The 16835-nt window shown below is 55.7% G+C and overlaps 1 protein-coding gene across 1 annotated transcript in view; it reads right to left on the bottom strand.

Annotated features, from left to right (window-relative positions):
* The window catches only part of LOC118666863 (NUT family member 2G-like), an 8288-nt gene extending 411 nt beyond the window's left edge, over nucleotides 1–7877 (bottom strand). Inside the window, exons 1-7 of the mRNA XM_036329149.1 lie at nucleotides 7544–7877; nucleotides 3151–3868; nucleotides 2880–3008; nucleotides 2280–2419; nucleotides 1574–1818; nucleotides 861–977; nucleotides 103–296 (exon numbers count right to left, since the gene is read on the bottom strand). Of these exons, the coding sequence (XP_036185042.1) occupies nucleotides 103–296; nucleotides 861–977; nucleotides 1574–1818; nucleotides 2280–2419; nucleotides 2880–3008; nucleotides 3151–3868; nucleotides 7544–7877 (1877 nt within the window). The remainder of the gene's footprint in view (nucleotides 1–102; nucleotides 297–860; nucleotides 978–1573; nucleotides 1819–2279; nucleotides 2420–2879; nucleotides 3009–3150; nucleotides 3869–7543) is intronic.
* Nucleotides 7878–16835: the final 8958 nt, after the last annotated feature.

Here is a 16835-nt window from a genome sequence, read left to right as displayed (position 1 = left end):
AGCAGCGGGGGGGCATCGAGCCCGGAGTGGTGGGTGCTCCTGACGCCCCGCAGAGACAGCAAAGGCCTGGGGCCTGGGCCGGTGGCGCCCGCTGGGCCGCGCCTTTGCTGGTCCTTGAAGTCGGTCTCTGGTGGGCAGGCTTTGGTCACTGACCCCCAGCTGGGGGCCACGGTCACGCCTCTGGGCATCTTGGCTGGTCGCAGACTCAGAAGGACTTGAGCCCCACAGGGGAGCACCATGACTCGGGGTGCCTGCACGTCCACCTCCTTGGAGGCCAGGAGTCGCTTCTCTACCAGCTGGGAGGAAGAAGGGACAGTGACTGGCGCTGCACACGTGTGTGTGTGTGGTGTGTGTGTGTGTGTGTGTGTGTGTGTGGAGGGGGGGGAGCGTGGGTGACTGGACAATGGCACTGGGGTGAGGAGAGGGGGAGGTGACACCGTAATTTGAATCCATGACAGTCATGTGTCTCTCCTCTGTCCCCTGTGCCATATTCCCAGCTTTGTGGCCCCTCCCCTTCTGGCTTCCCACCCCTCCTCTCTGTAGCCCTCTCCTTCTTGTTGTGCAGCCCTGTAGCCCTGCTCCCACCCAGGGCTGGCCCCTCTGCATGCAGTGCCTGCAGGCAGGGGTGGCGTGGACACAGGCATGTGTGTCCTGGTTCTGGGTTGCTCCCTCCCCTGGTTTACCTGGGTGCGCCCTCCCCTGGCTCCCTGAGGGCCCCCTCCCCTGATCTACCACCCTCCCTCCTTCCCTGACTCACTAGGGTCTGTCCCTCCTCTAACTCACCTGGGGTCCCTGGGTCCTATGGCTCACTTGGGGTCCCCCCCCCCCATCGCCCGAATGTCCACCCTCCCCTGGCTCACCTGGGCAGCAGTGAGCCCTTCCTCCTGCTCCAACTCCTCAGCTAGGGCCAAGGGATCCTGCTGTGCATCTGGGGACATTATTTGTTCCATGAATTGGGGGTGAATGACCGCCTCCACCTGGGACAGAAGGAAGCGGCTGTGAGCCCCTTGGCAGGGAGCAAACTGGGAGTCAGCGGGGCCTGGAGCACAAGTGGGAAAGCCAAGACCCACCCGTCCTCCTGCTCAGGGGGGTGTTTTACTCCATCATGGTCATCAGGTGCACACACACACACACATACATGCACACACACACACAGAAACACATACATGCACACACACAGAAACACATACATGCACATACACAGAGAGAGAGAGAAACACATACATGCACATACACATACAGGGGTACACCCACAGGAACACAGCACACACACCACACCCACACAAAGCGCACACATGCACACACACAGACACACACACACATGCACATGCACACACACACAGAAACACATACATGCACATACACACACAGGGGCATACCCACAGGAACACAGCACACACACCACACCCACACAAAGCGCACACATGCACACACACAGACACACACACTCTCACACGCCCAGCTCAGGAACAAAGAGCAGAGCCCAATCCCATCAGCCTGGGAGAACCCGGGTCTGGGTGCTGCAGCACCTCCCTCTGGGACCGTATAGACCCGGAGCTGCCAGCCAGCCCACCTGGGTGACAAAGTCTTCCTGGGAGCACAGCTGGTCCAGGTAGCTCAGGAGACCCTCGTCCTGCAGCCACTCCTTTTCTTCATCTTCCCGTCCTCCACCTGGCGCCCCCACGGGCAGCTCACCCATGATGTCCATGTCCTCTTGCTCGGCCTCAGGGGGCATCCCATTGCGGGACTCGGTCTCCCAGAGCAGAAGGGGTGTGTGGGCGCACTGGGCGCTGGGTACAGCCTTCCTGGTAGTGCGCGCTGGGCAGAGAGGGAAGAGGAGGGAGCGTGAGGGGATAAAGCTCCCACCTCCAGGGCATGCGATGCTGAGGGCAATGTTTGGGGCATTAATATGGGTGTGGCTGGGTCGGGGCCACCTGAAGCCTGTGACTATGTGAGGGGAGAGGCCAGTGGGGAGCACCCAAGTGAGTCATGTGTGAGGACGTGTGGAGCCACCGAATCTCCAAGGGGCCCCGCAGCCAGCCCGCTTCTCAGCAGACTTCATGTGGGGCCTTTGACAAGGAGCAGGGAGAGGGGATGAGAAAGTGCACCAGGTCCAGACCCCATGGGGACAAAGGGTCAGAGGCCCGACTATCAGGGCTGTTTCCCTTGAAAGAACAAAGCCCCCCTGAAGGAGAAGGGCCCATGTGGGTGGGGACAGTGGCCTGCCCTAGGCCCTGTTGCCTTTGGCCATGGGCTCCCATGGGAACGTGCTGGCCTACCTGGCTGCCTGCCCACCACTGGGGCTGGGGGCCCCCGAGGATCAGGTCTCAGTGGGGCAGGAGGGGGCTGGGTCTGCGCCCCCTTCTTCCACTGGAACTTCTCAAACCGCATCTGCTCCTCTGCCTCAAACTCCATGAACCTGGGGGGTAGGGGGGCACAGCTGTGCTGAGAAGGAGGCCGCCGGGAGCCCAGAAAGACAGCAGCGGGTGGAGGGATGGGAGAGCCAGTGCCTTGGGGCTGTCAGGGCCCGGACACTGGGGAGGCAGGAGGCTGGCTGAGCACATTCTTGCACAGCCCCTCTGGCTGGAGCCTGCCCACTGGGCAGGGCACCTTCTCCCCAGCCTGTCCTGAGCCTTCATGTCCAGCCCAGGATGGGTCAGTGTCAGAGGAGGGGGGAGCTCCCGGGAGGTGGGACAGAAGCACCCACACTCTGAAGCTGAGGGAGAGGCTTCCCCAGGAGAGAAGGGCCTCTGGGCGGCGGGGACCCCGTGCTGAGTGACACCCTCCCACCACCCTCCTCTCTGATGGGACCTCACATCTGGACCCTGCCCCGCAGTCAGCCCTACCCCCAGCTGTGGGGACCAAGGACCCTGACTCACTTTTCTGCCATCTCAGAATAGACCCTCCGGTCAAAGTTGCTCTTGCGCTGCCATTCCTGCATGGCCTGCCCTATTCCCTCCTCCAGCGTCATGGTGGGCCTCAGGCGGGACAGGGACCGGAGCGCTGGCCTGTAATGCCTCAGGGTCAGTCATGGTTGCAGCCTGTCCTCCACCCGCCTGCCCACCCCAGCTCAGCGGAGCCAGGTTCCCACCCCCACCCGGCAGGACTGAAAGCTCCAGGCGCAGCCCCTGCCCTGCCCAGTGCACTCACATGAGGAAGCAGCAAAGAGCTCCCACATCAGGACTCTGGGGAAGGTGCCCCCGGGCCAGGGTCTTGAAGCACTGCCAACGACGGAAGTCCTCGTACACACTCTTGGGGTTACAGGCATCATCCAGCGAGGCCTTGGACTGGAAGGCGGCCAGGCCACCCTCCCTGGAAGCCCCGTGTGGCTGTAGTCCAGGGTCCACTCGGGGGACGATGGGGGCCAGCTGGGCAGCTGGTGGTGGACCGTGAGGAGGAAGGCCGGGACACCAGCCTCCATTGCCGGCCTGGGTGCCCGCAAAAGCCGAGGTGGGCATAATCGTCTCCACCGCAGTGGCTTCCAAGAAGAGGGGTGCAGAACACACAGCACCCCCACAGATTGCCCCTGGAGCACTCCCGTTGAGGGGGGCCTGAGTCAGGACAATGGTCTGAGTCTGGGAGGGCTGTGGTCGTCCCCCTTCTGACCTGACCTGGTCCATGATGTTACAAGCCCCAGGCCCAGCGGGGCCTTGACCCGCATCTCCTGCCACCAGAGGTGTCCTGGGCAAAGTGGGCAGCACCAGGGGGCGTCCAGGAGGGAATGACAGGGTCCTGAGGGGCGGCAGGTGCTGCTCCCCAGGTGGCCGGTGGGCGGGGCCAGTAGTGGGCGGGGTAAAGGGCTGTGCTGTGAAAGGAGTCACGGAGGCACCAGGCTTCAGGGTCACATCCGCTCCCAGCACTGCAGATGCTGTTGAGACAAAGGAAAGGGTGAAGGGAGGAGGAGAACCAGCAAACAGCACTGAGGCGCTCTGGGCCCCCTGTAGCCACTGGGGAATCGGAGCAGTGAGTCTCCCAGGGGAGGGCCATTGGGATGGGCAAACTGCGGCTGTGGCACATGTCCTAAGGTCATTGTCACGCTCTGACCTCCAGTTGGGAATTACTCCACTGGAGAGCTTGCTCCCCATCGCCAAGGCTCCCTGACCACTGTCAGCGAGAAGAAACGGCCCCAGCCAGCGCTGACCCTGAGAGCCGCCCTAAGGATTCCCTGGCACCGACCCTGCCAGCCTCACAGGCCTGGCCCTGGGCAGCAGTCTGCTCTGGGGGCGATGACCCAGGCAGACCCACTCCGGTGACCTTCTCCAAGGTAAGCTCTAGGCACCCAAAGGGCCTCTGAGAACAGGCCGTGTCTAAAATATTAGGGCCCCATCTGCTCCTCAGTCTTCCCTTTTCTCAGTAAAATCACCCCCTTTCTGTCCTGGGCTTGCACAACAACACAAAAACACTTGAGTAATGTCTCCCCACAAGAAGGCACAGGGACCCTGATCTGACCCTTGAACGCACTGACCAGCATGCACATGTGTGTCAGAACCAACAGTGAACACTCAACACGGGCCAGGTCCTGCCACTCGGCCCCAGCGCTCAGACTAATGGCCCCTCAGGAGCTTGTCACTTCACAGCCAGCAATGGCTGCAGAGAGTGAGAGAAGGGCCACGGAATGTGGCAAAGTGGGGCTGTCGGTAGAGGTTTCCAGAAACTTCTATAGCTGCCGTCCTGTTAGATGGGTCATGGGACTGCAGACTGTGTGAGGTCCTTCCCCTTCCAGCTCCCAACAGTGGGAAGTGAAGGCCAGTAGGAAGCAGGTGTGAGCCGGTGACTGTGGGAAACATTTGTCTAAACACCACCCAGGCTCCACATCTGTTTTCTGTCCCTGAAGCAGGAACGTGGACTCTGAGCAAACCCCTCATCTCAAAGGTAAAGGGCAGGGCAGAGGGTGCGCCATGAGAAGCTCTACAAGAGGAAGTTGATATGAAGACCTGGGTGGCCACAGGGGCGACGATTCGGGACAGCTCAGGGAACTGGGCCCTCTCTTGGTTGAAGTTACCCGGCCGCCCTGCCCCTGTGGAATCCAAGCCAACAAGCAGCTCCCTGGGCTGAGGAGGAGTGAGCTCTGAGCTGGAAGCAGGGGAGAAGCTCTGGGCTGTAGCAGTTGGAGGACCTTCCAGCCCAGCCCTCGAGAGGACATTTCATTGTGGACTTGGCCACAGATAGCCTCACTGGACAGCTTTCTGGCTAACACCCTCCCACAGCCCCCACTAGCTCTAGTGAACTCAGGTCAAGTCCCTTAGAAAGATACTGCGGGGCAAGCTCCAGGTGCCCGAAGAACAGCACACAGGACTAGTCTTTCTCGTGACCACCCTGTGCCCCCCCATGACATCGCCCACTCCTCCCCACACACACGTGGCAGTGGCTTGTCTCCCCTCTGGGAAGAACCACGTGCCTGCTGCCGTCCTTTCTCCACACCCAGGCATTTCCCTGAGCCACCCTGACCCACCTCTTGGAGCCCTCCTGCCAGTGCCCTCACAGGTTCCCATGGGCTCCCAGCCTCCCTGGGTGACAGGTCCTTGGAGGTCCAGTGCTCGCTCCCTCCCCTACTTCAGTCAAACCGTGTTTCCCCAGTGTCACAGTTTAACCCCAAGTTTTGAGGGACAGCTCAGTGTTTAAAACATCCCCCTCCAATCTATAGTCTTACCTCCTACTGAAGCCATCCCCGCAGGCTCATTCACTGACCACTGCTGCCTAGTAGCCTCCACAATGAGAAAAGTCAAGTGGAGAATCCAGAGAGTGAGCTGCTCCAACAGCTGCTCAGCATCCAGTGGAGGGAAGGTTTGGATTTGAACTGTAGAATGTAGGGCTCCAGACCTTCTGCAGCGGGGGAGGGGCCGAGGACCAATGGGCTGGGGTGGGCTTGGGGGGGCATTCCATGGAGGGCTCTGATAGGTAGGCGAGAACCAGCAGTTCCTTTCAAATTTAAACTCACAAATTTAAAGACACACTAGCAGTAATAACCTTCTCCTAAGTTCTAGGCACCCAAAGTCACCTGATGTGCCCTTTATTTCAGTTCTTGACCCATCCCCCTAGTTCTGGGTCCTCAATCTGCTTCCCATCTGGTCTTGGTTGACTTCAACACAGACTACACTTTCTGAACAAAATTCAGAACATGCAGCCTGAAGAAATAATGGGAACTATGGCCACCTGGAACCCAGTGTTTGAAATTAGGACTGACCCAGCAGAGGGAGCATGCTCAGTGGCTGTGTGCACATCATTCCTCAGGAAGCAGTCCCATGGCCCCAAGTTCCACCCAGTTCTGGGAGCCCTGCAGATGCAGCTGGCCCAGCCTTACAAACCTCCCCTTGGCTCCCATCCATCCGGGCAAGGCCCTGTAGCCTACAGGGCAAGACCAGAAATTACTACTTTTCGTTTCTCAGAGTTTTATGTTGTTCACTGTCTACCTGTTTACCATTTGAGTGATTTTAATGTTTTAAACAAGTAATGCCTTTGCATAGTTCACAAATTGTGCAAAATGGAAAATGTAGTGAGGAGTCTTTCTCCTGCCTCTTTCCCCTCTTGCAAATGACCAGAAAGATGATGCTATAATTTCAGTTTCCTTGGAAAATATGACAAACTCAAGTCAGTAAGTTGATTTTGCTACTATATATACATTCAATTGCCAACTGAAATTCTGCAATATAATACAAAAAAGGAGGGCGGGTAGGTTGACATTGTTCCCATGCTACCTGCCATGTCAACGGAATTTGGCCCAGACAGTCATGTCTTGATCAATGTTAAAACAACAGTCTTGCAAGGGAAACATCTGTGCAGCAATATTTATTACACGTAATGAATTTAAACAGAGGAACGGGGTCAGGGGCAAGCTCTCTTAGAGTGTGTCCAGGTCTAAAGTTCTTGGCAGGAATTGTGCAATGCAGTGCCCGGATTTCTGGGAGGAAGGACCTACTCTCTCTAGAAACCACGGACCTGCAGTCCAAGGGCATGAAGGCACTTGCCCCTCCGAGGACAGTGCTTCAGGCCGGCCTCTCCCAAACTCTGTCCCGAGGGGCAGCCAAGTGCATGGCCTGCACGTTTGCAACTTTAAAGTCGCAAGTGCTCCCTGCACACGCGCTGGGAGGTTCCTGGGAGGAGGACCTGCAGGAGGCCTCACAACACCCCTCCCTCCACTCCTTCCTCTCCTGCAGGGACAGCCTGGGCCCTTCCCAGGGTGCCTCGCGCCAGGACGCACGAGCACGCCCACTGGGGGCGGGACTCTGTCCCGCAACTGCTCCCAGCATCCGTTGGGGCGGTTGGCTCCCACAGGCGCGCGCATGCGCTAATGGCAGGCGGGTCCCCAACGGCCGCCCAGGCTGCACGCGGGGCCTGGCATGGCGGCCTCCGGAGTCCGTTAGGCAAACGGGGAGGTAAGGGGTGCGCGGCCTCCTCTCCCCTCAGGCGCCCCCTCTTCTCTGTGGTTCTCCCTGTGGGCTCTGTGCCCCGGGTCTGTGCTCACACCCCCACCCTCACATATTCTGTGTGTTTTCACCGGGAATTGACAGCAACTGGCCGTTGGGGGTCAGTGATGGGGGCCTACACGGCCCAGTGATGCCTGTGAGCGTCCAACTCGGGGTCGGTCTGTGTCCCCCGCTTTCTGAACAGCGCAGCTCCCGGCAGCTCTTCCGCATCTGACAGCGCCTCCGGTTCGGCAGAAGCTGCTCGTGTCCCTGAAATGAGTGGACGGGGCGGAGCCCCCACTCCTCACAGTCCCAGGGCTCCCTCCTCAGGGCCTTGGCCAGCGGGCACCTCCCCGCACCCGCCATGCGGGCGATCTGCCGACCGACCGGGATGCGGCTGCTGCCAATGCCGGGGTGCGGGCAGCCTGGATCGGGGCGTGGGCACTGGCGGCGGGTCTGAGGTGTGTGCGCCATGTGGGTACTCGTTGTGTCTGCGGGCGTCTGGCCACGGGGCGGCCATGCCTGTGTCTGAACGTGCAGGTGGAGGCTGCTTTTGGAGGGTGTGGAGGTGTATATGCCGGTGAACAGGAGTGTCTGTGCGGTTTGGTGTGGGGGGTGTGGCTGTGTGCTCACAAGATGGGAGAGTGAATTCTGGGGAATTTGGGAGGGGTTATGTGTGTGCAGGTGTGTATGTGGCATGAAGTGTGTTTGGGACATACGTATGGGGAGACAGGTGTGCATGTTTGCAGGGCACGGGGTATTGGGGGGTCTGTTTGGGGCTTGTGGAGAGTGTGTGTGTGGAGTTTACTGTGTGTTCCAGGGCCATGGCCGGGCAAGGATGTTTGCTGGAGCTCCGTGTTTGCATTTTTCAGTCGGGCCCTAAGGCTTACATATTTTGGGAACCGAGGGTGTGAGTATTTGAGGGAGAGATGGTTTCTGAGCTTATACAGCGGTTGGAGGATGGTATCTATGTATGGGAGGTGTGTGATACGGTTATTTGTAGTATTTGTGGATGTGAGAGCTGACTCATTAGCTAGGGGTAATTTGGAATTTGGAAGTTGTTTCATTTGTGGTTTGCTGGAGATATTTCTACGTGTCTTGCCCAGGTATACTGGTCTGTGTTTATATCTATCATCAGGTGCATGAATTATCAGTTTGTTCATACGGTGTATGGGGTTCTTAGTTGTACATAAAGTGTATTTCTTGGGAGAATACTGAAGTGTTTCTACATGTATTTGGTAGTAGTTAGCAGGCCGTGGTCTGTATGCTCAGAGTGATGCCAGAGAAAACAATGTGTACAGTGTGCTTTTGTTACATACTGAAGAGGCGAGGTGATGAGCTTGTATTCTGGAGAGGTGGCATAGTGCATAGAGTTTGAGGGTCTGTATAATCAGGGCTTGAGAATATTTGCAAGCGTGTGTTTCCATAGGTGTGTGAGAATTGTGTATGCATATTAGTGAGAGTTAAGGGATTGACAGTGCTTTTGTGTTTTGCGTGTATCTATCTGAATGTGTGGGGTGTATATTCATGAGTGGTTTGTGGTTGTGTGTATTTGGGATTCGTGAGTGTATCAGGAGACTTAGGGTCCGCTTTGTATCTGTTCCAGAATGTAATGCTTGCAGAATTTGTTGGTATTGCTTGTACGTGTCCTCTCAGAGTGTGTTAGGTGAATTAATATCCATATCCATATCCATATCCATATCCATATCTATATCTATATCTATCTATCTCTATATCTATCTCTATCTCTATCTCTATCTCTATCTCTATCTCTATCTCTCTCTCTCTATATCTATATCTATATCTATATCTATATCTATATCTATATCTAGGTGGTATGTTGGTTGCCCATGTTTGTATACAGGCCCATGTTGTGTGTGTATATAATTGTAGGTGTAGAATGTGAATATTCAGGCTGATTAGGGGTTTGTTTGTAACAACATAGGTAGTAAGAGGTGGCCTATCTGTATATTCCAGGAGAGTGAGGGTAGAAATGTACATGTGTGTTCATATATGTAAATTAATTTTTGTTTATATATCTGGGTGGGAGTGGAGGTTCCTATGCAGGGTGTAAGTGCATTGTACGCACATAATCATTTGACAGGGGATGGGGTGTGCTGGAACTGGCTCATACTAGCTTGGGATAGTTGGTGGTGCATGTCTCTCTGGGCTCTGTGTTCATCAGGTGGGTAGCTTGAAATTAGGCATGCTGGGAATATTTGTACCAGGTACTCAACACAAATGAAGGCTTTCCTGCATCCTCCTGAGAGTGATCAGCATTCACCAGTACCCCACTTGTGTGTGTGTGTGTGTGTGTGTGTGTGTGTGTGTGTGTGAAGCAGGAATATTCAGGCAACAGAGGGCATATGTATGGGAGGCTCTATGTGAATTGGGAGCGAGGCATCTGGGACTGCGGGCCTTGCATAGACCCTGGTCATTCTGAATCATTATGTTGCTCTTAATCAGGTTGGTCCATTCTCTAGGGCCAAAGAATCCCATAAATGTTGGTGATTTCTGGCCCCCCTTTCTACAGATGGATTGGGGGTGTCTGTCCTTTAGGAGGTGGATATTTCTTTATTCTTTAGCATTTGTATGGTCCTGGCATCTGGGGCCCTAGATAGGTGGGCCTGGTAGACAGATAGCCGTGCAGAACAGAACCTTCACAGGTGTACTGCTGGCCTGACAGGCTGCAGTTAGAAAGATGGGGGGGCTTCCTGGACAGGAGGTCATATGGCCAAGTGTTCCCCCTGGCAAACTCCGTAAGAATCAGCTGGGCAGGTACTGGTGTTACTGACTCTTCTGGGATAAGGTGGGTGGGCAAGAACAGCCTTCACATGGGTTGTAGGTGGTGAATTGTGTTGCGTATCAGACTGGTCAGTGATGTCACTAGTTCTTTTTTTTTTTTTTTTTTTAATAATTTTTATTTCTTGAAGTATTACAAAGAGTATTACATATGTCTCCTTCCCCCCGCCCCCTTGACATTCCCCCGGCCTCCCCTACCCCCTAGTGTCTTGTGTCCATTGGTTATTCTTATATGCATGCATATAAGTCCTTCGGTTGATCTCTTAACCACCCCCCAAACCCTCCCTAGGCTTCCCACTGTAGTTTGACAGTCTGTTCAATGCTGCTCTGCCTCTGCATCTACCCCTGTTCATCAGTCTATACTGGTCCCCATTATCTGTCCCAACCTCAATGGAGCCGTCCCAACCTCACCGGGGCTGTTTCATCCTCACCAGGGCCGTCTTGATCTCACCGGGGCTGTCCCGACCTCACCAGGGCCATCTTGACCTCCCTGAGGCTGTCCCGACCTCACCAGGGCTGTCCCGACTTCACTGGGGTCATCCCTACCTCACCGGGGCTGTTCCAACCTCACTGGGGCCGTTTCAACCTCACTGGGGTCATCCCGACCTCACCGGGGCCGTTTCAACCTCATTAGGGCTGTCCTGACCTCACCGGAGCCATTTCGGCCTCACCAGGGCTGTCTTGACCTCATCGGAGTCGTCCCAACCTCACCAGGGCTGTTCCGACCTCACCGGGGCCGTCTCGACCTCACCAGGGCCCTTTCGGCTTCATCGGGGCTGTCTTGACCTCACCGGTGCCATCTCAACCTCACCGGGGTCGTTTCAACCTCACCGGGGCTGTCCCAACCTTACCGGGGCTGTTTCAACCTCACCGGGGCTGTTTCAACTTCACCAGGGCCGTCCCGACCTCACTGGGGCCATTTCAACCTCACCAGAGCCGTCCCGACCTCACCGGGGCTGTCCCGACCTCACCAGGGCAGTCTTGACCTCACCGGGGCTGTCCCGACCTCACCACGGCAGTCTCAACCTCACCGGGGCCGTCCTGACCTCACCGGGGCCATCCCGACCTCACCGGGGCAGTCTCGACCTCACCGGGGCTGTCTCGACCTTTCCGCAGTATCCCGACCTCACCGGGGCCATCCCGACCTCACCGGGGCCATCCCGACCTCACCGGGGCAGTCTCGACCTCACCGGGGCTGTCTCGACCTTTCCGGGGTATCCCGACCTTACCGGGGCCGTCCCAGCCTCACTGGGGCCGTTTCAACCTCACCAGGGCCGTCCCGACCTCACTGAGGCCATTTCGGCCTCACCAGGGCTGTCTCGACCTCATCGGAGTCGTCCCAACCTCACCAGGGCTGTCCCGACATCACTGGAGCCGTCCCGACCTCACTGGAGCCATCCCGACCTCACCGGGGCCGTCTTGACCTCACCAGTGCCGTCTCGACCTCACCGGGGCCATTCTGACATCACCCAGACTGTTTTGGCCTCACCGGGGCTGTCTCAACCTCACTGGGGCCGTCCCAACAGCACCGGGGCCGTCCTGACCTCACCGGGGCCGTCCTGACCTCACCAGGGCAGTCTTGACCTCACCGGAGCCATCCTGACCTCACCGGAGCCATCCCGACCTCACCGGGGCAGTCTCAACCTTTCCGGGGGCACCCCGACCTCACTGGGGCCGTTTCAGCCTCACCAGGGCCATCCCGACCTCACTAGAGCCGTCCCGACCTCACCGGGGCTGTATCGGCCTCACCGGGGCTGTCCCGACCTCACCAGGGTGTCCCAGCCTCACCGGGGAAACACGAAGTTTGGCACTCTGTCCCCTGCTGGGCGGCTCCCCACCAGACAAAATCTCCAGGCATTCCTGGTGGCTGAACATCCAGCACGCCTGCTCGGACTTCGCCCTCCACCAAGTGCACAGACTGCCCGTCTGCCGTCCCCCAGCGTCCCATGCATGACTGGAACTGGTGGGTGTGCTTGTGCGCCTGCTGGTACAGTGGTTCCACATCGCCGGCCCAGCCAGGCCTGGCCCCGGCCTGCCCCGAACCCGACTCCGCCCCCTGAGTGCGTGCCTCCCGGATGCCAGGAGCCGAAATCTGCAGCCTGCTGGGTTGGGCTCTGTACTTGGTGCCTCTGCACATCCTACTCAGTCTCAATGCTCTTCTTTCTTTCGTTCCAGTTGTAGAGCTTCCACTGGGCCAGCTTTCCCATGGTTCCGTATGATAGCTGTTTGTCCTCCTGTCCAGGAAGCGCCCCCACCCCCCCGCATCTTTCTAACTGCAGCCTGTCAGGCCAGCAGTACACCTGTGAAGGTTCTGTTCTGCACGGCTACAGTTGGTAGTTTCGATGTTTCTGTGGGAGGCAGCACGCACAGGTCTGTACCTTATGCTCCTGGGTCTGCATCTTGAGTGTGTCTCCCATGGGTGTGAGGAGTTGAAGTCTGCAATTTGTTGGGCTAGGCTGCAAAAGCGCAGGTGGGTCTTTTTGTGCCCCTGGCACAGCTTGGATGGGGATGAAAATTGATTAGGGCTGGGTCTCAGGGAGTCACCAGGGCGGAGCAAATAGCAATGGTGTCTCCGTGGCTCCTCACCTCTCCAGGACACCGGGACTTCGTGTCCCCCAGTGCTGATGAGCAGCTGCATGCCAGAGCCTCCCTCGCTTTCCGACCACTGCAAGGCTGTGCCGCCTCTCTCCGTGGGGTCTGGGGCCTCAGAGACCTGCCCCGAGCAATCTGATTGAAAAACAAACGCGCATCCAGTTGCAGCCCGCCTGGCGTGCGAATGTGTACCTCTGTTTTTGGCGCCTCTGTAGCTCCTACTCAGTCTCACTGCACTTCTTTCTTTCCTTCCAGTTGTAGAATTTCCACTGGGCCAACTTCCCCATGGTTCTGAATGGTGGTTGTTTGTCTTATAGTTGGTAGTTTCAATGATGTTGTGGGAGGCAGCACGCACAGGTCTACTCCCTACACCGCCATCTTGGTTCTCCCGATGTCACTAGTTCTTAACCCACCTATCTCCATGGAAACCTCAATCCTTTTGGATAAGAAGGACTTTAGGGGTCAGTGACATGACAGAGATGGACGTGAAGAGGCTTTGTCCCTGAGGATGGCTGGGAGCTGACACCTGGACAGACAGGGGAGTCCCACTCTGAGGACATATATGTCTCTGACATTTCTGAACACTTTAGACAGGCTCTCCTTTGTTATCTGAAGGCTCAGGATGATTTTAGCACTGACCCTCTTTTCTCTATTCCATGTTGATCTGCAAACCACCAGAGGGAACCACATGATGAGTGTAGCCACCAGCTGACCCCACAGCTGCCTCCTGCCTCTCTTAATCCCTCCCAAGAATTTATTGGGTCTTCCTTCCTTATGGTGAGTCTCCTTCTGGTCTTCTCTCCCGTGGTGAATCCTCCTGCCACAGAATGTACCCCTCACTTGCTTGAATGCCCCAATAACTGCTTGTCTGAGTATAAGCAGATTCCTAGTAGCTCTCACTGCCTTCTCCATAACCTAGCCCCTATAAAATGACAGTGTGTTGTACTGATCATGTTGTGGGTTGTTGCCAGAATGGAGCCAGGCCTAGTTTTATATTTTAAAACGTTACATATTTAAATAAACATGCAGTACAATGTATACAAGGTAGATGTTCTTGGGGTTATTTGTTAAAAAATTTTTTGGCTTTGGCTCTGAAATGGGAAGGCATGGCTCTGAGTTTATGGGCGAGGAACAGGAGTACCTTGGTATCCTGAATCGGCACTGAAAATCCCCCACCAGGTGCAATTAATGCAAAATGCTAGAATGGCTGGGGTTGGACAGAGTAGGATTTTCTGCGGCTGATATTTTTTTGGAGTGTAGTCATTAATCTGTCTCTCCATAGACAGAAGGAACCTTCTGTTCTTTTTAAAAAAATAATTTAAGGAAATTTTTTATTACAGTTGCCATACAATTATTATATTAGTTTCAGGTGTGCAACATGGTGATAAAACATTTATATAACTTACAAATTGATTACCTCGATAAGTCTAGTACCCATTTGACACCATATGTATTTCTTACAATATTATTGACTTTATATCCCTGTGGCTGTTTTTATAATTGTCAATTTGTAGATATTAATCCCTCCCACTTTTTCACCCATCCTTCCCACCTCCCTTCAAAATGTTCTCAGCACCTGTGAATATACTTCTGTTTTGTTGTTGGTTAAATTTGTTGTTTAGATTCCACATGTAAATGAAACCACATGGTACTTGCCCTTCTCCATCTGACCTATTTGACTTAGCATAATGCCCTCTAATTCTATCTCTGTTTTTGCAAATGGCAAGATTTCATTCTCTCTTTTGGTTGAGTAAAATTGTATTGTTTGTAGTACCACACCTTCTTTATCCATTCATTTATTGATGGACACTTAGGTTTCTTCCATGTCTTGGCTATCCTATATAATAAAAGCCTAGATGGTGTCATGCGTGACATCATCACAAGATGGCTGCCACAAGATGACCGGCAGGGGAGGACAGTTGTGGGCGATCAGGCTGGCAGGGGAGGGCAGTTGGGGGCAATCAGGCCAGCAGGGGAGGGCAGTTGGGGGTGATTGGACCGGTAGGAGAGAGCAGTTAGGGTTGACCAGGCTGGCAGGGGAGGGCAGTTGGGGGCAGTTGGGGGCAACCAGGCTGGCAGGGGAGGGCAGTTGGGGGCAATCAGGCTGGCAGGGGAGCAGTTAGGCGTAAATCAGGCAGGCGAACGATTAGGAGCCAGCAGTCCCAGATTTTGAGAGGGATGTCCGACTACCGGTTTAGGCCTGATCCCTAAATTGGCAGTTGACATCCCCCAAGGGGTCCCAGGTTAGAGAGGGTGCAGGCCTGGCTGAGGGACACCCCTCCACCGTGCATGAATTTCATGCACCAGGCCTCTAGTCCTCCTATCTAATAAAAGAGAAACATGGTAATTAGCCCTATGTCCGCTACCCTTCCCATTGGCTAATCAGGGCGATATGCAAATTAACTGCCAGCCAAGATGGCAGCCAGCAGACAGGCAGCTGAAGCAAACATGAACATGAGGCTTGCTTACTCCAGTGATGGAGGAAGTCAATGTTCCCTGCCTGCCGCAGCTCAGCTCTGAGCTCCAGATGAAACAATGTTGCAATTATAGAACCTAAACAAACCCCAGAAACCTGCTTTCAGCCAGTGCGGCTTCAGAGCTTAGAGTGGCCAGTGATGGCAACAGAGTTTCAATTATAGAATCTAAACAAACCCAGGTACCTGCTTTCAGCTGACAATGGCCTCAGAGCTGGAGCCTGCTCTCAGCTCCAGTGACAGCTGTAGAAGGTAAATTAATCCCAGAATAAAAAAAAAAGAAAGAAAAAAGGAGAGGCTGGGAGCTTCAGTCACCCACCAGCCTGAAAACAGCCCTCAGCCCCTCTCCCAGACTGGCCAGGCACCCCAGTGGGGACCCCCACCCTGAAGGGGGTGTGACCAGCTGCAAACAGCCATCATCCCCTCATCCAGGCTGGCCAGGCACCCCAGTGGGGACGCCCACCCTGAAGGGGGTGTGACCAGCTGCAAACAGCCATCATCCCATCATCCAGGCTGGCAAGGCACCCAAGCGGGACCCCCACCCTGAACCGGGACACCCTTCAGGGCAAACCAGCTGGCCCCCACCTGTGCACCAGGCCTCTATCCTATATAGTAAAAGGGTAATATGAAAACTGACCCTAACAGCAGAAGGACTGGGAATGACTGATCACTATGACACACACTGACCACCAGGGGGAAGACGCTCAATGCAGAAGCTGCCCTCTGGTGGTCAGGGCACTCTCACATGGGAGGAGCTCTGCTCAGCCATAAGCCAGGCTGATGGCTGCCAGTACAGCGGTGGTGGTGGGAGCCTCTCCTGCCTCCTCAGTAGCGCTAAGGATGTCCGACTGCAGTTTAGGCCTGCTCTCCGCTGGCAAGTTGACATCCCCCGAGGGCTGCCGGGCTGCCAGAGGGATGTCTGATTGCCATCTTAGGCCCGATCCCCTGGGGAGCGGGCCTAAGCCAGCAGGTGGTCATCCCCTGAGGGGTCCCAGACTGCGAGAGGGCACAGGCCGGGCTGAGGGACCCCCCAATCCCGAGTGCACAAATTTTTGTGCACCGGGCCTCTAGTATATATATATAATAGAGAACTATGCTAATTAACCATGACACCATAATGGGTCAACCAGATAGGAGGAGGTTACGCGCTCAGCATTGGCGGCGTGTCGGCAGGGGCCTCTGCACACCTGCACTGGGGGAGGGCCTGATCAGCAGCGGCTACGGCTGCTTTAAGGGCTGGAGAGGGAGGCAGGGCCGTACTGGCAGAGGCCGCGGTTGTTGCGGGGCCCGGGGAGGGAGGCAGGCCAGACTGGCAGCGGCTGTGGCTGCTGCGGGGCTCCAGGAGGGAGGCAGGGCCAGACCAGTGACTCGAGGGTGGGTGGTACCGCGAGATTTCGAATCGCCGCTGGGCTTCTAGTAGATTTATAAGTCCAGGAAGTGCAGAGAGTCCCAAACAAGAAAAGCCAAAGTTGCCCACACCAAGACACATATAATTAAAGTGGCAAAGTTTAAAGACAAAGAGAGAATCTTAAAAGCAGTTAGTTACCTACAAGGGAGCGCCCAT

This window comes from Myotis myotis, unplaced genomic scaffold, assembly GCF_014108235.1.
Source record: "Myotis myotis isolate mMyoMyo1 unplaced genomic scaffold, mMyoMyo1.p scaffold_m19_p_12, whole genome shotgun sequence".
NCBI lineage: Eukaryota > Metazoa > Chordata > Mammalia > Chiroptera > Vespertilionidae > Myotis > Myotis myotis.
The sequence above is the reverse complement of the archived record's forward strand: the minus strand, read 5'-3'. Positions and strand labels throughout refer to the sequence as shown.